General features: G+C 41.9%; 1 protein-coding gene across 1 annotated transcript; it reads left to right on the forward strand.

The window, feature by feature from the left end:
* The first annotated feature begins 7423 nt into the window (after positions 1-7423).
* On the forward strand, positions 7424-12237 carry LOC148999127 (Major facilitator superfamily protein). The gene is made up of 4 exons (XM_089141452.1): positions 7424-7637; positions 7937-8154; positions 9223-9782; positions 11234-12237. Exons 1-4 carry the CDS (start codon positions 7535-7537, stop codon positions 12141-12143), a joined length of 1791 nt encoding a protein of 596 aa, XP_088997578.1. The 5' UTR covers positions 7424-7534; the 3' UTR covers positions 12144-12237.
* Positions 12238-24160: the final 11923 nt, after the last annotated feature.

Here is a 24160-nt window from a genome sequence, read left to right on the forward strand (position 1 = left end):
TTGAAGCCCTGGATGACACCTCCCTTGTGAGTCAATCTACAAGGTAACGGTCTTCTTGCTTATTTATGTTTTCATAATTTCTTATGACTTCTTCTGATGTCTTCCATCTTCCCAGAATCTTGTGTTGAGTTTTTATCAACACATGGAAGCATTGAGCCGTGTTGGTCGCACCTGACTCCTTGGCGCAAACTTGTGAAGAGAAATTGGCCAAGGCCAATTCCGAAATAGACCATTGACTGCAGCTCACCGTAGAGCTGCGCAGAAAAAGCATGAGGAAGAAGTGACCTCCCTCAAGGAAGCCCTTGAAGCTTCAAGAATTCGTGTCTCTCGCTGCCGAGCGCGAGGCCGAGGAAGCAAAAGGCAGCTGCCACGTTGTTTGGTGACAGCCTTGAAATTAAGAGTAGGGATCTCGAAGAACATCCGAAGTTGGCAATCCCTAGCAAGCCCGAGCATATAAAGCCAAACCTTCGGAAGGAGTGCATCCGGAAATACCTGGACAGCGTACCTTTCTCCGAATTGCTAGGTTTCTACAACATTCGGGCTTATCGCATGGGGGCGTAACGACGTTTGGGGAGCAGATCCTTGGAACGATCCCCGACTTCGACACTTGCTCCTTTTCGTGAGGTATGCCACCCGGAGGTCTTCGGGAAAGTTGGTATGGATCTCCCAGACTGGGCCCAGGGAGTAGATGATCCTTTTCCAGCTGACCCTCAGTATGAGGCATATCTAGATGACGAGCCGGCACTTTCAGAGGAGAAATCACAAGCCGAGTCTCAAGTTGTTGCTGTAGAGGATTCAGCCGATGCCATTCTTGAGGAAGGCTCTTCTCGAGATCCCGAGAAAAGTCATCCCGACCGGGGTCCCTCGGGCAACAATGAAGAAAAGGCTTAGGGTGTTGTTCCTTTGTAAAGATGTACCCTCATTTTAATGAATAGACATTTCTTTACTCATGTTGGCCTCAAAATTTCCCCATCTCTTGCCGAAGTATTGCCTTGAATATCAAAGTATTAATGATAAAACTTATCACTTAACTCTTCATTCTTCGCCGAATAATGGTCTTGTAGAAATGTTGTGAAGATGCGTTTCGGGAAGATGCGTTAATCTTCCCCACCACTTCATTTATTGCAAAGTCCGCACGTTTCCCTTCTGCGAAGTTCAAACGTTTTCTCGCTTTTTGTGTACCATTCACTGTTTCCAATGAATCGGAAATACCTCCATTATTTTAATGGCAGTGCGACGATTGGAGGTTTCTCTGCACCAGGTGCTCGCTTCCACATGTTCCCATGTGGCATCCCTTCGACTGTTGATCTTGCTTTTTACGGATTTCGAAGCGTCGTTTCGATCTGGGTCGTCAGTTGTCCTTAGCCTTCAACCGTCGTCTTATACCTGAGGCTATTTAAAGCCTTCGTGGGTACTCTCCATCTATCCTGACTTCTGCAAGATAGATTTGCTAAAGTGCCAAAGCAACCTTTCATCTTTCGGCCTGCCTCCGTATTCCTCGTACTTCGGCCTGCCTCCGTATTCCTCGTACTTCAACGACAAAGCATATCGAATAATGAATCCTGTTGGACTTTTTAATAGAATTCCAGCGACTGCTCCATCCTTATTACTCGAACCATCGACATATACCTCCCAAGTAGTTGGTATAATGGGATCCTAAATGGTGGGTTCCACTGGTGCAGTAGTTTCTACTACAAAGTCGGCTAATGCCTGAGCCTTGATTGCAGTCCTGGGATTAAAGCTCACTTGGAACTCACTTAGCTCAACCGACCAGGATACCATCCTTCCAGACAAATCAGGTTTGTTAAGAACTTTACTAAGAGGAAAAGTTGTAAATACCTCAATTGGATGAGCCGAAAATATGGCCTTAGCTTCTGGCGGCCATCATGAGAGCCAGAGCACGCTTCTCAATCTGCGAATATCTCGTCTCCGCATCCAGCAACACGTGGCTTACATAGTAAATCGGCCCTTGTTTCTTATCTTTCTCCCGAACAAGTCTTGCACCGACCGCGGAAAGGGATGTCGCTAGATATAGCTGTAATATTTCCCCCTTCTCTTCGGCCCGGACGGGATCGGTGGTTGTCCAAGTGCTTCTTTTAATTCCTCAAAAGCTTTCGGCACTCTTGATCCATTTTGCTTCCTTACTGCCCTTCGGGTCTTTAAGTGCCTTGAAGAAAGGCAAACGTTTCTCTCAGGACTTGGAGATAAATCGATTTAAGGCAACAACTCTCCTGTCAAACATTGTACATCCCGAACGGTTTTGGGAGCCTCTATATCAATCAAAGCTTGTATTTTGGCAGGATTTGCCTCAATTCCCCTCTGTGATACCATGAAACCCAAGAATTTGCCCCAGGAGACTCCAAAGGCACATTTTTCGGGGTTCAACTTCATTTGATGTTTCCTCGATCGAGAAAACCTCGATCAAATCTGCAATGTGATTTGCTTTTGTAAAGCTTTTCACCAAGGATGTCGTCAACATATGCTTCAACGTTCTTTCCTATCGGCTCTTTGAAAATCTTGTTGACGGCCCCTCGATATGTTGCTCCTGCATTCTTCAGGCCAAAAGGCATGACCTTGTAATAATAGCTTTCACGATTAGTCATAAAAGCCATATACTTCTCATCTTCCTTATTCATAAGGATCTGATTATACCCCGAGTAGGCATCCATGAAACTTAAAGTTTCATACCCTGCTGATAGCATCTATCAAGAGGTCAATCCGAGGCAACGGGTAGCAATCTTTTGGGCAAGCTTTGTTTAGATCCGTGTAGTCCGTACACATCCTCCACTTCCCATTCGCCTTTTTCACCATCACCACGTTGGCCAACCAAGTTGGGCACTCGATTGGTTCTATGAAACCAGAATTTTTAAGTTTTTCAACTTCGTTCCGAACGGCTTCATACTTTTCAATAGAGAAATTTCTTCTTGTTCGTATCCTTGGTTTTCGCCTTAGGGTCTATCCAAAGTTTGTGCTCTGCAATGGCCCGATCGATCCCGGGCATGTCCTCGTGAGACCATGCGAATACATCCTTATTCTGTTGAAGAAATAACTTCAATTCATCTTTAAACTCTTCCAGTTGTTAGGACCCGACATAAGTAATCTTTTTCGCATCCTCGGTACACAGCTGGATTTGCTCCAGATTTCTCCACTGGTTCGGGCCTTTGCATCTTCGTCTCTTCCCGATCATCTCGAACTTCTATGGGGGAGGGCAGTAACCTTCTTCGGACCCTCCTTGTCTTTTAAATAGGCAACATAACACTGCCGAGAGATCTTCCAGTCGGAGGAGACTTGACCGATTCCCATATCGAGTCGGGAATTTTATCTTCGAGTGCTTTGTTGAAACAATAGCACCTATTTTGGATAAAGATGGTCGCCCAAGAATCATATTATAGGCTGGTAGTTCTCGAACCACGAGAAAATTGATTCGGACAGTTGTTTCTTTGGGAAAACTTCCAATGGAAAGATCCAATGCGAACCGATCCTTCCGCTACTGCAGATGACCCCTGCAAAGCCATATAGGTGTGTTGATGAAGGTTTCATCAAATCTTGATCCACCTTCAATTTTTGATACACTTCGTAAGAAATTAGGTCATTCTGAGACCACTGTATCAATCAATACTCTGCACTTCCCGCCGTGCAATCTCTACCTTGATGACTATAGCATCATCATGAGGTAAACAAACATCTCTCTCGTCTTCTTCGCTAAAGGTGATAGAATCTTCACCATTCAGCTTCTTCCGCTTCTGCGCCTTTCCGGCTCCAACAAATTTGGATTTGGTTTTTAAACTCCGGAATGATTCGGGCTCTGGACCCTCGAAGATGGTAAGGATCGGTGACCGAGTAGCAGCTTCAATCACCTCCTTGCCTTTTTTGGACTTCGGGGCCTCCCTTGATTGTTCTGAACTAACCGAACGATTCCTTTTAGGGGCAGCCGCACGTGGCCCGCGTGGTTCCTCCCTTCTCCTACTAACAAAACTGGATGAGATGTCCCGAGATATCAATCTCTCAATATCGCCTTCGAGATGATGACGATCATTAGTGTAATGACCATAGTCCTTGTGGAATCGGCAATACTTTTCCCGATCCTGCTGCTCTCCGGGTTTCAAAATAATTTTAGGCGGCCACTTCAAAATATTTTTTCTTTTGAGGATATTCAAAATATCGGCCCGAGGAGCATTCAATGGAGTGTACTCACTTCTGCGGGGGATCTTTGGCGCCAAGGTTGGGATCTTCCAACCCGATCACGAACATTCTTCTTTGGCTTGCCTTCGCTCGGGAGCCTTTTGTTCCTTATTGGAGACTTTATTATCTCCTTGGCGCGCATCTAGAATCTCCATTACTTCAGCCTGCTTTTGGCATCTCTGTACCAACTCAGCATAAGTCGTGGGTATATCCTGTAGTAATAACTCTAGGAGCTTCCGATTTGTGAGTCCCTGTGAATAGAGCGGTTACGGCTACTGTTCATCCAAGTTTTCTATCTCCATCGTTACTTTGTTGAATCTTTTTGAGAAACTCTCTCGATCGATTCGCTCTTTCCCTGTTTGATGATAAACAAGGTTTCTTCCGTTTTCTTGACTGTATCCCACTCTGGAATCGCCCTATGAATTGGCGTGCCAATTCATCAAAGTTCTACGATCCTTCCCGAGGGAGGTTAGAAAACCACTTTTGTGCCGCTCGAGTTAGAGATGATCCGAAAACCCGCATAAAATTTCATCGAAATTACTCGAAGCGCCATGGTGCATTGGTAATAGCCAATGTGAGCTGTTGGATCTCCAGGAGCCATCGAATGTTGAGAAGGTAGGCAAACGGAAGTTATGGGGAAACCGATATCCCGCAATTGGTTCAGCAAAAGGAGTCTTCCGAATGACTGAGTAAATATCCTCAGTTATTCTTCCCTTAGCCAATAGCCCTAACTTCTCATTGATGTTGGCCAATTCTTGACCAATCTGGGTCGGGTGATCTTCGACAATACGATCACGACCTTGACTAACACGATCATCACGTGCTACTCGATCATCACGAACAGCCCGTCCTTCACGAACGTTTCTCTCGTCACGAACTGCTCGATCATCACGAAGGTTCTTCGACGGTGGGTGAGTGAGTTCTTACCTCAGAATCCAACCTTGTATTTGAATCGGTTGTACTCTCTTGCGGTCTATCGAACCGATCGCCTCGCCTTGGTTGATCATCAATCCTCCGAAGTCCTCGGTCTCCTTCACGGAAATTCTGATCGACATTCCGGTCTTCAGCCATTCTTTGGTCACGTGGCAATGCACGTCTCCCTGAGTCGTGTTGATCAGGTTCTTGTGGTAAAACCACTCGTCTGGTGAGCAAGCGGAGTGCTTGGCTCACCTCCAAGAGTTGAATCTTTACCTGATCCAATTGATCTTGGATTGTATCGGGAGGAAGATTACGTCCTCCCGGCCTTTATCCACTTCGATAGGATTTTGGCTTTCCTGCGGGAATATCTGGATTATTCACCCCGGGTATCCGAACACCGGAATTGCGTTGTGCGGCGGCTGCTGCGGCTGCTGATCTAGTCACCATGGCTTTTTCAAGTCTTTCCCACGAGACGGCGCCAAATGATGCGTCCAAAATCTGCTCAGCCCTTGGATCTCCACGTGATGTCCTGCAAAACGAAAACGTCAGATGTGGCCCAACCGCTGGGGTCGGGAGTCCACCTCCGAAGGCTAAGTCGGTTGATGAACTTAATCACAAACGGCTCTGCTAGAAGCACGAGCTAATGAATGAAGAAACGGGAAAGGTGATCTAGATAGCGGGACGCCGATAGTTTAGGTCTATCGGTATGTATCTGAACCTGAGTCTCAGATAGTATTCTCCTTGATCGATTGATCCGTCCCTCACCTTGTATAGTAGTGAGGTTTATATAGAGTGTAGCTTCGAATCTCCTTCGTTGGATGCACTCGAGCCTTCTTCGGGTAGTCGCTGGATCTCATTAGTAAGATCCGTTGAGCGATAGACTTCTACTAGTTTGGGCTAGTAGAGGACTCCTGAGATAACCGTTAGGTTATGCGATAGTTATCCCTTTGATGATGATTATCCGCAGCCGTCAGTTTGAGTCTGCTGTCATCAGGGTGATTACCCTAATCCATAAGTAAGATTAGGGCACGCTTGCAGCCGAATAATCTTTCTTCTTCAACAAGCCATCCTCTGGATCCGGTTCGCTCGGGAGCGATTCGGTTTTCTCTGTCTCAACCGGGGTTGAGGGTCGGACCAGGTATGAACCCGGTCTGATCATAAACTCTCCATATCACACCATCATCTTTATACCCATAATTTACAGAATAAGGGGAAAAAAAATTTAAAATAAAGAGTTTTTTCATGCCATCCATTTAAGTTGAACGAAAACTCTTGACTACGTATAAGTGGCAAAAATTACATGTTACCCACACTGGTCCTTTTTTGAAATTACAAGTTGTCCACTGTTACATTTTGACCATATGATGTTAACTTTTCAAATTTCAAATGTTTTAAGACAAAAATGCCGTCACCCATTCAGATTACATTATTACCCCTGTAATTCAACCTCATCTGTTGGGACGGATACACAATGCACAACTCTCCTTGCTTCCTCTCAAGCACTAACTCAAATCCAATCCCAATCTCATCTCAATCTAAGTGTTCCTCATGTTCAAGCTACTCCGATTCTTCCTGATGTGAAGATTTCAACGAGAGAAGTTGTGCCTTTTGTAACTATATAAGAGAGAAACTAATGCAAGTGGTGTAATGGCAAAAATGGCATTAGATTCGAATGTTGTAGGAGCTGACAAAGTTATGAAGGATGACATAGGTTATAACGAATGTGAAATCATGGAAATGGATGCAGTAGAATTACTAGCTGAACACACATAGGCATGAAATTTGTTGGAAAGGATTCACGAGAGATGCAAATCTAAGGATGCACGCATGCATCTCCATGGTAACTAGTTCAAAACCCCATAACCCCAAGCAAAACCAGAGAATGGGACGATTCACTGTGAATCGATTCTCCTGCCCCTTAAAGGGTTGTAATTTTGGAAGAAATCGCATAATAAATTCAGAGCCTTGAAAACGAACCCGAATTACATAGGTGAATCGAGTGAATCGAGAGTTTTTTTTTTTTTGTAAATTTGAATAATTAAAGGAGATTATGTAAAATTCAAAAAAACATATTTTCTTTCACCCGTGGGCAAAATGGTCAATTTAGTAACATGAATAAGTTGAAATTTTTGAAGAGGGATAATGTGGGCAGTATATAATTTTTGCCACTTAAGTAACCGGTTAAGAGTTGTGGCCCACCTAAAGTACCCAGCGTTAAAAAACAATAATAATAAATAAAAAAAGAAAAGAAAAGAAAAGAAAAGAAATTAGAAATTCCAATGCAACCTCTTTCTGCTTTGCCTACTTATAGCTACTCTAGCATCTCAACCCGCTGGAAACCTTCGATATCTCTCACGCTCGCGCACATACACTTCCTCTCTTGCGCCCCAAACCAACAACACAACCAAACGCACACAGAGGCACATACAAAAGCATGGAGGCCAAAGATTACACTCAAGATGGCTCGGTGGATCTTCAGGGACGGCCAGTAGTTGCTTCTCGAACTGGGAAATGGAAGGCATGTGCCTTTCTTGTTGGTAAGTATAGTCCATAACTCTATCAAAGCTGCTATGGATCGAGTTCATGAACAATTTAAAAGAAATCTTAAGTGTGACTCTTAAACAACCCTTGTAGTTTGGTCCAACAGCCGTTCCAAATAGTGGTTAGTAGCTTTAATTTCATGTTTTTTGTTTCCTTTTCTGGTTTGCGTATATCTTGTGCTTCTTTACCAACAAAAAAGTATCTCTTGTGCTTCATGAGAACATGCCCTCTCCTCCTACTTCAAGTGGAAGCTTTCTGGGTATCTGTATACTTCTGTTTTAATAAATTTTTGCAGGTTATGAAGCTTTCGAGAGGATGGCTTTCTATGGAATAGCTTCAAATTTAGTGATTTACCTGACAACCCAGCTTCATGAAGACACAGTTTCTTCAGTGAGAAATGTGAATAACTGGTCTGGATCAGTGTGGATAACACCTATCCTTGGCGCTTACATTGCAGACTCTTACATGGGTCGTTTCTGGACCTTCACTGTATCATCCCTCATTTACGTTCTGGTAATTCATTCCTTCAAACTCACGTCTCTCTCTGTCTCTCTCTCACAACCAGCACTAACCAGCGCTGAAAATTTTCCTCGCTATGTTCAAGGTATGAAGTATCATTAGTATCGCGTGGTTCACTGGGTAGCGACTTGAGATTAAAGTTTGCGGTCTCGGTGGGATTACCCATGTAACATAAATGAAAAATATAAAAGATAAATAAAAATAATATAAAATATAATTACAAAAGGTGCAAATATCTATGTAATAAATGTAAAGTTGAAATTCTACCCAAAAAAAAATGTAATGTTGAAATAATTAATAAAAATAATATAAGAAATTCTTACAAAAATACAAAACATCAATATTCATGTAAAAGTAATAATATAATAATATTTTTTAAACAAAAATCTATGTTTTTCTAACTCTCTCCCACCTTCGTCAGTCGTCCCTCGTCCCTAACATCTTTGGCTATCCTCTGCAACTATTTTTTCCCATGGGCAAGCTTTCTTTCTCTTCTTTTCTCTTTGTAGGATATGTACAAATAGTTGCTACGAGCACGGTGACACCCAGTCGGAGACAGAAGCCGGCCCCAACAGCAGCGAACCCTAACATTTATTGCCGATGAACAGCAGAAAACAGCGATAACTTGCGAGATCTAGCCCATCTCGTTTCGGAGCAATCTTTCGGTTCACTCAATAGTAAATTTCAACGATATTTGACCAAAATTAAGTTTTCTGAGGATTGGTGAATTATTTTTTTCGATTATCAAAAATCAGTGAATTGGTGTCAGAGTAGCGACCACTGGCCACCCACCGCATTTATTTAATAGGTGGCATGAGGTTTTGTGCCATTGTTCATATTCTGGCCTGTGGCCCACCAATTAAATTTTGTGGGCATGAGCTGTCTCAGGTAGAGAGAGAGTATGTTCAAATCTTTTACAACCTCTTATTTTTGTCTTGGCTAAGAAAGTGACACTCAGAGACCACCATATAAGCTAATGGTTTCTCCACAAAGCTGCATTTTTAGTCTTTTCTGAAGGGTTTGTTGGATTCATTCTAATGCTAACGACATTTTGTTTAACAGGGAATGATACTCTTGACAATGGCTGTTTCCCTAAAATCCCTAAAGCCAACTTGTGCAAATAGTATCTGTGACAACAAAGCTTCACTTCCCCAAATCATATTCTTCTATGCAGCTCTCTACATAATAGCAACTGGAGCAGGTGGCACAAAGCCAAACATATCCACTTTTGGTGCAGACCAATTTGATGATTTCAATCCTCATGAGAAGAAGCTCAAAGCCTCATTTTTCAACTGGTGGATGTTTAGCGCTTTCTTGGGTGCTCTCTTTGCTACAATGGGACTTGTTTATATCCAAGAAAACCTAGGTTGGGGATTGGGTTATGGAATTCCTACTGTGGGACTTATACTATCACTCTTCATCTTCTACATTGGGACACCAAACTACAGGCACAAGGCTAGGAAGAGTAAGAACCCTGCAATGGATTTATTCCGAGTTATGAAAATAGCTTTCACTAATCGCAAACTCCGACTTCCTAGTGATCCATCTCAACTACATGAGCTCGAACCACAATATTACATGATCACCGGAAAACGGAGAGTTTATCATACCCCGTCATTTAGGTAACTTAAACTTATGATTAATAAATGAAAATATAAATATAGAGATTTTCTTATTAAGCATTCATTTAGGTGTTGAATAATTTTTTTTGGTAAGTAGGTGTTAAATAATTTGTTATCTTACTTTTCTTGCTTTTTAGTATCACACTTCTCATTTTTTGTATCAAGAGATCTTGTCATTTTCGATGTCAAGTTAGATGCAATACAATAACTAATTATTTACTTTTAAAAATAATATGCTGATAATTTCACTTGACTGAAATTCTTTTCTGTCCGTAAATAACATGCAAGATAAAAATATAGATAATGAGATGATAATGTGCAAGTTTTGAGAAGAAAAACTTTATCTGGCCAGGAGTTTAGAAGATTAAAAGATAATATATGTTATGCGGAATAAAGCAATGTTTAAGAGTAGGACCTACATTACTGCTACCATGAGTAGGGGTGTAGCTGCATAAGTATTCCTATAATCTATCTTTTCCCTCTCTATAAAAAAAATCTATTATTTTATTTTTAGTGGAGAGAGATATAAGAGAAGGTATCCATATTCATAAAACTACTTTCCTTTCTTTGAAAGGCATAAGTTGCAAAATTGGTACATCCAAGCTAATGTTTGTTCTCTCTCTACTGTTGTGATATATGTGCGCCTCTCTCCTTCATAGGTACTAAATAATTTTTCAATATGGTGGCATGTCATGTCTTGATTGATGTAAGTTAGGATCTGTTTTCTGAGGAATGAGTTCAAATTTTCTAGCTTCAGGCATAGAGGATTTACTTTTTTGACGTTTTTTTATCATGAAATTTAGCAAGGAAATATGTCACTAATTCATCTTGTCAATGCTTAGAAATGAGTCCCTTGTCCATTTTGCCAATACTAAGAGATGAATTTCCTCTTAAATGTATGATTGTGATTGAAAGCTGTGATCGAAAGCACACGCAAAGCATAGTCCTTTGGTCTTTGCAAGTGAAGAATCTATGGCTTATCCTATGATTGGTGACACATAATATGGGACCCGTGCCCTGACATGTGAGACTTAATACCTATGTGAGGGTGGACAATCCAGACCCCATTGGTTGCACCTATTAACTTATCGTTCCAGTGATGCGTTTGTTTGGAAATTTATCAGGTCAATTTCCTTATCATTTCATACTTGTCAACTTCTGATCCACACAATCCATCAAACATGTGCCTGTCATGCCTGAGATTATTTGATGTAAAAAAAAAAAAATTGTTTCATCTTCTGTTGATTAATTTCTATGAACAATCATTGAAGGTCCTTTTCTGCATGTGTATTTACTTTGGGGCCGACCAAGCCCATTCGTGTGATTCCTCTTAGTCTAGCAGATCTCCAGTTTTTTATTTTATAATTTTATGAAAGGGGACCATCTAAGAGGTTTTTTTTTCTTCTTTTTCCTCGCTCTCTCTAATTTCATGCGTTAAATTGTTAATGTAGGTTCCTTGATAAGGCTGCCATCAAAGAAGGAAGTAGCTTGGACAGCTTGAGCTCAACCTCAAGAGGATCAGCATGCACTGTTACTCAAGTTGAAGAGACAAAGCTTGTCTTTGGTATGATTCTCATCTGGTTAGTCACCTTAATCCCAAGCACCATATGGGCTCAGGTAAATACCCTCTTTGTCAAACAAGGCACGACATTGGAAAGAAACATTGGTAACAAGTTCCAAATTCCAGCTGCTTCACTTGGGAGCTTTGTCACTCTCTCCATGCTAATCTCTGTACCCATGTATGATCGTTACTTTGTGCCGATCATGAGACGGAAAACCGGCAACCCTCGCGGAATCACTCTCCTCCAAAGGCTTGGTATTGGGTTTCTGATTCAAGTTGCAGCCACTTTGATAGCTTATGCTGTAGAGCTAAAGAGAATGCAAGTCATCAAGCAACATGGCATTGTCATGGCCACAGATATTGTCCCTATGAGCATATTTTGGCTACTACCTCAATACATTTTATTAGGGATTGCAGATGTGTTCAACGCCATTGGTTTACTTGAATTTTTCTATGATCAATCTCCTCAAGACATGCAGAGCTTTGGAACTACATTCTTCACCAGTGGGATTGGTGTGGGGAACTTCTTGAACAGCTTCCTTGTTACAATGGTGGATAAGATAACTGGGAGAGGTGAGAAGAAAAGCTGGATTGGAAATAACTTGAATGACTCTCACTTGGATTATTACTATAGCTTCCTTTTAGTTATTTCAATTCTAAATCTGGGGGTTTTCTTGTGGGTATCTAGGAGGTATAACTATAAAACTGAGGCAATTGAAGGCATCAATGGTAATGTTTCATGCGTTCAAATGGAGGGAAGAGCTATAGTAGATGCCTCTCCTTTGGGTTTGCAGGTTTAAATAGAATTGTTAATGTATGAGAAGTACTTGTAAGCTTCACGTGTTCCAGTGTAATTATATTTGTATCCTATGTTTCAAGGCTTAGCAAGAACATGACCAGCTGTGTTGTCCTTTTTCCAACAAAGGGGGGGGGGGGGGGGGGGGGGACTGAGACATGGGCCTCAGGCCCAATGTATTCTATGCTTGGGCCAAACTAGGTAACTCAAAACGTCTAATCAACCATTAATGCACTATTTCTTGAAAATCTCCAAATCTCAAGGATATTATTTCATCTCTTCTGCTTTTGTTTGAATTTCCTTACGATTTAAAAGGAGAAACCCGTCTATACAAATATCCTTACCCTACCTTTGTATATATATTTTTCCTGAGATTAGTCGAAATGCACATAAATTGACCAAGATGGACGCTTAATCCTCAAAAAGGACAAAAAAGTAATCGAAATTGATTGTTACAAATAATGGTTGAAGGCCCATCTAGCTTCATTGGCTTTGCAATCAAAGCTTTCTTTACTGTTCATGATAAAAGAATCCTGATATTCGGTTTGAATGCTCAAGCTCTACTTTTGCTTGAGTACTGTATTAATATTTAATCAATTACATGAATAGGAAGTGGAGTATACAGAGAAACAAACTTAAACAAAATACCAACTCTTAAGTTTAGAGTTTGAACAGAATTCCAACTCTTAAGTAACCAAGTGAAATATAATTAAAACTCTAAACAAAAGAGTTTGTCTCTCACTCGAACTCTGGTTTATAATCCCACCGCACACTATGGGGTGGTAGCCACAATAGTTTGGAGCGTAGTCGGAGAAAAGTTGTTATAGGTAGACCTTTGGTAAAAATGTTTGCAACCCTGAGCTTCGAACACACAAACTGAACTTGGACTTTGTGGTTTACAACCAAAACAGGGACAAAGTGGTAATCCACCTCAACATGCTTTGTTCGAGCATGGAGAACTGGGTTTGCTGCCATTTGTGTAGCAGACAAGCTATCACAATAGACTAGTATAGGAGGCGAAAGCTCCACATGTAGATCCTTCAAGAGATATGAAAGCCATAATAGTTCAGAGACTATAAAGCCAAGGATTTGTACTTAGCTTCGGCGCTGGAGTGAGAAACAATTGGTTGTTTCTTCGATGACCAAGAGATTAAGTTAGCACCAAGATATGTACAAAATCCACTAGTAGAGCGTCTAGTATCAGGGGAGCCAGCCCAATCCGCATCAATGTAAGCACCCATAAGAGACAATGAACTAGGTTTGAATGTAATTCCAGCACCAACTGTGTGTTTGACATATCTTAAAATCCGTTTGACAGCATTGGAATGATTAGTTATTGGACTTTGCATATGTTGGCATACTTGATTGACAACATAAGAAAGATCTGGCCTTGTCATAGTAAGATATTGTAAAGCTCCAACCACTTGTCGATATTCAAAAGGATCAGATAATGGATCACCACAACGTGCAGACATCTTAGAACCTGGTGCCACTGGTGTTGTGTAGGTTTTACAGTGTGTCATACTTGTATGGTGAAGAAGATTAAGAGCATACTTGGTTTGACTTAGTAGCATTCCCTCTGTTGTTTGGGTCACCTCAATGCCCAAGATTTAACGCAAACAATTGAGATCCGTCATGGCAAAATCTGTGCTAAGTTTCTGAATTATAGTGGACACAAGAGAGCCATTATTGCCAGTTAAAATGATGTCATCAACATACAGTAACAAGATGACCAGCCCTGTAGAAGAGTGGAATGTGAACATAGAATTGTCTGCTAGACTTTGAACAAATCCTTCACGGATCAAATAACTCTTGAAGCGTTGAAACCATGCACGGGGGGCTTGGCGCAAACCATATAGGACCTTTCACAAATGGCACCCATGAGAAGGATGTGTAGAGTCAATAAAACCGGGTGGTTGCTTCATATAGACATTTTCCTCAAGAGCACCACTCAAAAAGGCATTTTGACGTCTAATTGATGTATCGACCAACCACATGAGACAACAAGGGCTATCATAGTAAGAATGGTGGCTGCCTTCACAAATGGGCTGAAAGTATCAGTGAAATCAATGCCAGACTGCTAGTTAAACCCTTGGGCAATGAGTCTAGCCTTGTATCATTCAATGGTTCCATCACTCTTGGTCTTTACTTTATAGACCCATTTACAACCAACTAAATTCATGTGGTTTTCATATGGAACTAGTTTCCAAGTGTCATTTGCTTGGATTGCTTTGTGCTCATCATCCATTGCTGCAACCCATTTGGGATCTTTGGCAATAGTCTTGTATAAGGTGGGTTCGGTGATAGTGGTGTTGATGGTGGTAAGGCATGAGGTAAGGGATGACGGATGGTTAAGAGGGACAATGGGGCTTTGGGGTGTAGAGAACCTGTTTTACTACGTGTTATCATAGGATGGGATGGTGATGGGGGTAGTGCAGGCACATCGGGTTGAGATGGTGAACTCGATGTGTGGTGTGGTAGGGTGTGTGGAGATTGTGTAAGGGTTTCAGAGGTGGATGAGGGTGTAGAGTGAGGTGTTGGGGAATTGGAATTTGTGTGAGAGAATATTTGGGTAGAAGGTGGGGTGAAAATAGGTGATTGGGGTAACATGAAAAATGTTGGGGACGTAGGTGGAGGAGAGGGAAGAGAAATGGTGTTAATGGGAGTGTTGGGAATAGAATTTAGGTTGCTGAATATTTCAAAGGGGAACACATGTTCATTGAATATGACATGGTGAGAGATGTAAACACGTCTAGTGGTAATGTGGAGGCAACAATAAGCCTTATAACTAGGACTATAGCCAATAAAAACACACTCAAGTGATTTGGGAGAGAGTTTGTCCTCATGGTAGGATCTACGATTAGGAAAACATTGACAGCCAAAAACCCTAAGACCCGTATAAACTGGAGTGCATCCAAAGAGTGTCTCATAGGGTGATTTGCCTTTTGAAACAGGAGTGGGTAATCGATTAATGGTGTGGACAGCAGTGGTAAAGGCCTCAAGCGAATATACTTTAGGCATACTAGCTTGAAATAGAAGCGACAAAGCCATTTTGGTGATATGCCGGTGTTTGCGTTCAGCTATACCATTCTGTTTAGGAGTATGTGGACACAAAATACGAGAAACAATACCACACTCATCAAGAAAACTTTTGAAAGGACCTCTTGTGAGCTCGCTGGCACCATCACTTTGAAAGTATTTGATTGTGGAGGAGAAAATATTTTCAGTCATAGTTTTGAAATGTTTGAAACAAGATAAAGTATTAGATGTTGTGCTCAAAGGATAAAACCACGTATGTCAACTATAGTCATCAACAAAGATTACATAAGAATGATATCCACTAATAGATGAATGACATGTTGGACCCCAAAGATCACAATGAATAAGTTCTAATGGCATAACTAACCACGTGACAGACAAGGGAAAAGGTAGCTTATGATGCTTACCCAATTGACATGCAACACAAGTGTTATTGGACGGAGGACTACCAACAAAAGAAAATAAAATTGGATTGACGCAATTGTTGAAGAACTTGAGAAGATGAGTGACCGAGATGACGATGCTAAAGTGTTGCTAGAATGATGGTGCTAAACAGAGCCATTGAATGTGTGGAGATGAAGGCAACATGTACAAGTTATTTCTGATTGGTCCCTTCAAAAGAATGGTTCCCGACTTCAGATCCTTGATAGAGAAACCCCAGGAAAAAATTCAACCGAACAAAGATTATCACAAGTTAGTTGTGAAATTGAAAGTAAATTTGTGCATAAACTAGGAACAACTAAAACATTATTAAGGGATAAAGAAGTGGAAACAATTGGTAAAGTAGAAGAACCAATGTGTGAGATGAGTGCTTTCATAGCATTACTGCCCGTCACATGATCTGAACCAGAGTAATTGGTAGACTGTTGTAGATGTGCGGGATCAAACACCATATGTGAAGTGGCACCAATATCAAGGATCCATTGAGCATTGTTTGGTGTAGGATGAAAAGGATATGTATGAAGACTTGCATAAGGATGAGGGGTTGGGGATGGAATATGTGGGGTAGTAGTACTATTTCGACTTGCATGGTAACGAAAGAAACATTGGTTGGCTGTGTGACTAGGTGATGTGTCCAAAATCCTCTCAGGCCTTAGATCACAACTGAATGACCTGCAAAAACAATCGTCAGATGTGGCCCGACCGCAGGGGTCGGGAGTCCACCTCCGAAGGCTAAGTCAGTTGATGAAGTGATCATGAAAGGCACTGCTTGAGTACGGAGCAAAAGTATGAATACAAATATAAGGAATACGATTCAGATACCTCTCTTGTACGTAGGTCATGTCTTATATAGTGTTTACCTTCGAATCTCCTTCGTTGGATTTACTTGAACCTTCTTCGAGTGGCCGTCCGATCTTAACGATTAGATCCGTTGATAATAGATCCATTCGTTGGTGGGATAATGAATAACTGCACGATCCATCCGTAAGTGCCGTTAACTATCTCCTTGACGATTCGTCCACTCCGATTATTACGAAATTGGGTGTGCCTGTTGACTGAGTCAAGTTTCTTCCTTAGCAAGCTATCTTTAAACCCGGCCTGCTCGGATGCGAGTCGGCCTGTTTCTTCACAACCTGAGTCGAGGGTCGAACCAAGGGCGGACCCAATTCAATAATTATTTTTGCCGTATCACGAGCCCCCCAGACCAAGCGTTCTGGCGATTCCGAGGGCTTGGTTTGAACTGGTCCCATTTATCAAATGATGGTTTTGAATGATCCTTCTCTTATTAAATGTCGAATTGCATTTAATGCTGCTGCATCACTTTTTCCCTCGAGTTTCGCGAATGCCTTCATTTTTTATGGGGGTGATGCCACATGTCCTCCACAGCCGAAATCATCATTGCACACAAAATTGAAACGACGATTTACAAAACATCTGTTGTGATTCGATTTGTTCAAACTTTTTTGAAATGTCTCCCAATCCTGGTCATCGATCATGAAGTTATCCTGATCATACACGTCCTCGATCACTGCGTGCATAAAAGCTGTTTGTTGTCTTCGTATGTTTCATTCTCTTTGTCTGGAGTTTGAAACTTCGTTGTCTTCCTTGCGCCCTAACAGTCTTCTCACTTTCACGTCCTTTGCTTCGGTGAATCAATAAGTTCACTGACTCTTTTGTATCCTTTATTTGTCTCACTCTTTCTTTTTGCTTTCATCTCCGCTTCCATTGAAAACCAGAACCAGACTTTTCTAGTAATGAAAAGTGGTAAGATTTTTTATGAAGGTCCTTTTGAACATAGCGCCTGTAAGGGCGAGTCAGGCAGTGAGGCTTCTGCCTCTGTCCTCGTCAAACAATTAGATAGTGACAAGCGAACTTTGATTGCCATTTGGGGTGAGTTCAAAGAAGTGAGTTATCCGAAGAATGCAGCGAAAAGTATTGAAGTTTCTTCAGCGACTCCTGAGTCTAGGCAGTCCAGAAACTCTTAAGGCGATGCCGAGGTCCCTCGGCAATTTAAGCAACCTAGCAAACCTAAGGATGATCCCGACTCTGTTCCTTCCTCATTCACTGAAGTTGAACTCCCTTCAGCGATTGAATCTTTTGACCCTCCTCCTTCCTACTTCCTTAGAGCCCCCAATCCTGATGAAAGGGCTAATTCGAACCGTCCCTCGTTCTTGACCCTTGATTCGTACTAGCCTTAAACCGTCACCTCACCTCCTGTGGCTATTTAAACCCCTCAGGTGTGCTTCAACTTGCTTTCATCCTTTGCAGGAGCAGTTGTTTATCTGATTACTTTCTCTTTGCCTTCGTTCATTAACAAAACTTGTTTTTGTCCTTTGTCGCCTTTGCATTCCTATCCTCTGACGATACCCTGAGCAGAACTTGAACAAGTAAGTTTTCTCATTCTTTTTCTGTCTGGAAGTAGTATACTTGGGGGTTATTCATTCTGGAAGCTCTTTGCTGGAAACTCCTTTTCTGATATCTGAACTTCAGGCATCTAGGGTTTCTCTCTCTCTCTCTCTCTCTCTCTCTCTCTCTCTCTCTCTCTCTCTCTCTTTTTTCTTTCTTTCTTTTCTTCTTCTTCTTTTTTTTTCTTTTTTTTTTTTTTTTTTTGTTGGCTGACCTCTTGAACTGGCGACGTTTGTTTTTCCTTACAATGCCTCTAAGAATTAACTTGGATGTTGTTAGGGCAAAATCTACTAAGAAGACTACTCCAATGGTGAAAAAGGTTGTTCAGCGTGAAGAGGTTGCTGTTGGTGATTCTCCTGAAGTTTAGATTCCCACAGCCTTTGCTAATGCTTCGTTGGCATCTTCTTCCATGATGGAGACCGTTCAGTCCACCAAGGAAGATGTGATTCCCTCTGTTACCGTTCGGGCTTCTGAAACTCCAGTTGTTGCCTCGTTGGCATCTTCTTCCATGATGGAGAATGTTCGGTTTGCTAAGGAAGATGTAGTTCCTTCAGCTGTCGTCCACGCCTCCGAAATCCCATCTGGTGACTCGTTGGCATCTTCCTCCATGCCTTCAACAGTCATGGATGCAGTCATGGCAACTGCTCCTCCGAGGGTGGAGGAGGTTTTCCAAGAGGCCGAGGATTCTGCTTCCAAGAGGAAGCGTCCTCGGTCAGATGATGAAGTATACAGGCCTTCCTGGTCGTTGAAGAGGTCTGACTTGGTGACAGGCGATTTTGAAAAGGGGCTAGAATGGTGCACTTTTGCTCAAATGCCTGCTGAGAACAGTGCCTTCAATGCTGTTCCAAACAAGGCCTTTATAAGGTCATTCGTGCTGTAAGTATCTCTTCATCTTTTCTTTCCGAAATTTTTTCTGCTTCCGACTAACATCTTTTGCTATTGTAGGAGCCTTGCTAATAACTTCCACAGGCAGGTGGAATCAGCTTTTAGGGTCATCAGCCTAAGCAATGATCTTTCCTAGCTTCGGGAAGAATCCAAAGCCAAAGACGCTGAGCTTGCTTGTTGTCAGGACAGGCTTTGGAAATTGCCCGAGTGAAGAATTTTGAAATCGGGCGACTTCATTCGGATTTGGATGGTGCTAGGGAGATAATCTGAAAGCTGGAGCGGGAAGTCGAGAAGCTTTCAGGAGAGCTGAAGGGGTCTGACGCTAAAGCTCTTGCGCCTCTGGCTCAAAGACAAGCCGTTACTCCCCTGCCTGAAACTCTTCCAATTGATGTTCGCAAGGCTTGTATCTTCAAATACTTGCAGAGCAAGCCATTTGTTAATATGTTGAATGCCTATAATTTGTAGGCATATCGGGATGGCGAGAACGAGGTATGGGAATCGATCCTAAGGAGAAGTCCTTATTTCAACATGGCTCCCCACTGTAAAAGTTGTCACCCCGAAGTGTTTGAAAAGCTGCGACTTCCTCTTCCTGCTTGGGCTAAGGATGTGGTAGATCTACCCATTCCAGATCCGAATATAATGCATTATCTTGATGACTCTCCTCCTTTGTCCCCCCTTAGAGGATTCAGCTATGAAGAGCTTGCCTTGAATGCAGGTTTGACTAAGGGCCAGGTTTCTTCAGAAAAAGCAGGATGAAGAGTATAGAATTGCGGAGGGTTTTGTCCTGTAGGTGGAAGCTTATGGAATTATTTGCAATCGCCGAGGATGAGAAGGATCAGTCAAATGATGAGAGGACCTATGTCTCCATGGCTAGCAGTCCACCTATGTCTTCTTGACTCCATTTCAACATATGAAAGTTTACGGAACTCTTCGCAATCACCGATGATGATACTTAGAATTTGTTGTTTCTCGATCGAACGAAGATTTGACCTCAACACTTGTTACCTCCCATGTATTTTTCCTGAGAACTTTTTGATGTTGTAAAGGTTGGTCCCTTCTGGTCGTTTTAAAGAAATAAAGAATTAACTTTATCCTTAAACTTTGTCAATCATCGAAGTCTTTGCTTTAGTATGCCTTAGCCGATCGAAACCGTTGCCTGCCTTACTTAGGAGTTTTCGAAGAATTCTTCTAAGCTTTTCGGAGGTCTCACTTGAGTTTTAAACTGATGCCTCTATAACTACTTAAGAACTTCCTTAGAAATTCATTAAGCTTGCGAAGGTCCCACTCGGGTTTTAAGCCGATGCCTTACTTAGGAATTTCCGAAGAATTCTTCTAAGCTTTTTGGAGGTCTCACTTGCGTTTTAAGCCGATGCCTCACTTAGGAATTTTTGAAGAATTCTTGTAAACTTTTTGGAGGTCTCACTCGGGTTTTAATCGATGCCTCAATGACTACTTAAGAATTTCCTTAGAAATTTATTAAGCTTGCGAAGGTCCCACTCGGGTTTTAAACCGATGCCTTACTTTGGAATTTCCGAAGAATTCTTCTAAGCTTTTTGGAGGTTTCACTCTGGTTTTAAACTGATGCCTCTTTATTTGATCCATTTTTGCTGAATATATTGTGTGTTGCCCCCAATCAAGAGATGTTGTGTTGAAAACCGAGAATTGCATTGATTGAGTCGAATGCCTTACATCATAAATGAATATGATAATCTTCTAGGGATAATATTTCTTCAGATGTCTAGCATTCCACGAACAATCTAGCTCTTTTTCTATTGCCATGTTCTTCAGCTTATATGCCCCCGATCCGACTGGCTTGATTACCATATACGAACCTTCCCACGCAGGATCTAGTTTCTTCTGATGGCGTGGGTCTAAAGCTAAAGTATGCCTTAACGCTAGGTCTCCCACTCGGTACTGCCGATGCTTTACTCGGGAATTATAGTGTGACACTATTCTTCGTTGATAATGTTGGGTTCGAGCAACTACTCTTGGCCGAACTTCATCTAGTAGTTCAAGGCTATCTAGCAATCCTTGTTCATTTGCTTTTTTTCGAATTCTCTTTCCCGAAGTGTCCCAGCCATTACTTCGACGGGTGCTAATGCTTCAGATCCATAAGCCAATTTAAATGAAGTTTCTTCAGTGGGAGTTTGAACTGTAGTTTGATAGGCCCACAGAACATTGTGCAATTCTTCAACCCATAAGGCTTTGTCAAACTCGAGTCTTTTCTTTATTCCATCGAGTAGCATTTGGTTGGTAACCTCCACTTGCCCGTTGCTCTGTGGGTATGCTACTGATGACATTTGATGTTCAATTAGGTAAGTGTTGTAGAATTGCTCGAACTGTGGGTTGTCGAATTGTGTACCATGGTCGGTTACAAGGATTTTTGGCATCTCGAACCTATAGATGATAGATTCCAACACGAACTTCTCCACCCTTTTTTCAGTGATGATTGCCAAAGCATTAGCTTCTACCCATTTGGTGAAGTAATCAATTGCTACGATGAGATATTCTCTTTCGCCCGCAGCCTTGGTGAATTTTCCCATAATATCAATTTCCCACATCACAAAGGGGATGGGGTCCAGAATTGATGTTAGGGTTTCAACTGGTCTTTTTGATACTATGGCATGGATTTGGCAATTGCTACAATGACAAACATATTCCATTGCCGCCTCTTTAAGCTTCAACCAATACATGCCAAGCCTTAAGATTTTGTGGGCTAGAGCTCGATTGCCCATATGCGCCCCCACAAATTCTTTCATGAACTTCTGCCAATGCTATTTTCGATCCTTCGGGACCCAAACATCTCACGAGGGGTCCAGCATAAGATCTTCAATACAGCCTTCCATTCTGCATTACGAACCTTAACGCCCGTACCTTGATTGATTTTGCTTCCTTTGGATCTTTTGGTAGATTATCATCTTTGAGATATTCCACGATCGGGTCCATCCAGCATCGTTCAGTTTCAATATATGATATCTCCTTTTTCTGACTGCTTGGGAATGTTAATTCCTCAATGTAGACCGAAGGGTCTAGAGTCTTTTCTTTGGCGTTAGTCAGTTTCGAAAGCTCATCCGCCATTGCATTTTCTTTTCTTGGAATCTGACATACTTTCAGATTCTTGAATTCTTTCTGCAATTCTTGCACAATTTCTTGATAGTTTTGCAATCGGGGTTCCTTGACGCCATACTCTCCTTGCACTTGATTAACAATAAGCTGTGAGTCACTGAAGATAGTTACCTCTGCTATTGCTAGTGCTTTTGACAGACGGAGTTCAGCTATCAATGCTTCATATTCTGCCTTGTTGTTGCTTGCTTCTAATGTGAACCTCAAAGCATAGCGGATTATGAATCCTGCCGGGCTTTTCAAAAGAATCCCAGCCTCGGCTCCTTGCTTATTGCTCAAGTCGTCTACGTATAATCCGCACTTCACTCACCTTCCAACACGTCTCCACTTCCGCCTAACCGTCCAAAATAGCAATTCCGAATATAATAATACGTTAATAGGGCAAAGGTTGCTATTTATAGAGACTAGGGGCAAAATTAGGGTAAATCCCTACAAGTAGCACTTGGTGGTCACTTAGGGCAGTTGATTGGTTCGATCAACCGCCTTAAGCAACTGCCCCCTAGTACATTGCTGTACAAGGGTGCTTTGCTCAAGGGGTTGACACCCAACCTCAACCTAACCCTATTCAACACATGGGGGAGGTCTTACCTTCATTCTGAACATCTCCAAATGCCACTTGCCTTCCACCAGAGGTCCAGCTTCCTAGCAAGGCAGGTTCTTACTCATGAGAATCCAAATCCATGGGTTTAGGGTATGGATCATGGACTTCTATCCAGACACTCCACAACTTAACCCTGCTTGACCTTCGGGTTATCAGACATGCAATACAAATTCCGGGTTAGGAATATGGGGATTGTTACAGTACTAACTATAGAAGCCCTAAACTACGAGGATGATGGACCCAGTGGGGAATAGAGCAAAGGGAACAAAAAGATAAAAAGTGAGAGACAAGCCCGAGAAAGGCAGAAAGAAGCACTCAAAGAAAATACACAAAGGGAAATGGTACTTACTTGCTTAAGAAACTCATACGATATGAAGAGGAAACTTAAAACTTGAAGGTTGAAGACGACTCAGAGCTCATTGTCACTCTCCAAAGTAGAACTTCCATAAATGGAAAAGTAAAGAAGTAGATGGTGTACGATTGGGTTTAAATACTTTCATGGGGCAGATCATCAATGGATGAGATCAAATGAGATCACCGATCAGGGATGAACGTCGATTCAAGAAACGTGCCATGATGGCGCCTATTCCCAAGGAACACGTGGCAAGCATAGCGCATTTTGCACTGAGCAAAAGCGGCTTGAGAGGATGCAACGGTCCTATCAATTAATGCAACTCTTGGACAGTACTCAGGAGAAGAGAGACCGTTCAATCTTCTCCCAACAACATTCATGTTCAACGATCAAGAAAAACATACTAAATGATAGGTTTTAGAAATCCGACCTTTTTATCTAGGGGGGTTATGATAAGTAAAACTAATGACGACGGTCTAACCGAGTTGGACCAAAATCGGCAAGTGACCAGGTCGTATTAAGAGAGGTCGGTTCACATTGAACGGAATCAAACCAAACAAATAACCCAAGGATTACTTGGGCGCAAAGGAATCCAACCATTAAGGAAAGAAATGTGGTCCCATTGAATTCGAGATGGGCGATCGTGCCTAAGAAGGAAACCATAACTGACTTGGAAGAGGGAATTAAGCCCTACAATCATATGGCAATGAAGAAGACTAGTAATCGATCTAATGATCGATAAGAGAAGTTGAAATCAATGTAAACTAATGACCAGCCAGGACTGGAGGAAGGTATCTGAATCGTTTTCCCTTCATTTTACTTTTCAATTAAGCTCTGCAACTGTTTAGAGCTCTACTATGATGCTCCTATTGACTTAGCTATTGAAGGTGGATTCCCGACCGACAAATCGGCTCGCATCTAACCCTTGTTTTGCAGGTCTTTGAAGGTTAAGCAATTTCCAGACGCATCACAAACAAATGCTCTTGTTGATAAGAGGGGCTTGAATTTCAAACTCAAATGGCAAATTACTTGTTGATAATTCAAGGGTCGAATTTCAAATTCAAAGTGTACAGAACATTGGGGGGAGCCCACGTGGAATCTCCTCTACTAGTGTAGGGTCAGTTGGCTATTGATAAAGTGTCTCATGATTTGGGAATTGAATGGTTTGGTTGGG

Source organism: Hakea prostrata, unplaced genomic scaffold, assembly GCF_041222555.1.
Source record: "Hakea prostrata isolate BN-2017 unplaced genomic scaffold, UWA_Hpros_2 contig_37, whole genome shotgun sequence".
Lineage (NCBI taxonomy): Eukaryota > Viridiplantae > Streptophyta > Magnoliopsida > Proteales > Proteaceae > Hakea > Hakea prostrata.

Bases quoted from the DNA above. Each gene is read 5' to 3' on its own strand.
- LOC148999127 (XM_089141452.1), top strand. From the start codon at position 7,535: ATGGAGGCCAAAGATTACACTCAAGATGGCTCGGTGGATCTTCAGGGA. The intron at 7,638-7,936 runs GTAAGTATAGTC...AAATTTTTGCAG, and splicing joins GGCATGTGCCTTTCTTGTTG to GTTATGAAGCTTTCGAGAGG. The intron at 8,155-9,222 runs GTAATTCATTCC...TTTGTTTAACAG, and splicing joins CATCCCTCATTTACGTTCTG to GGAATGATACTCTTGACAAT.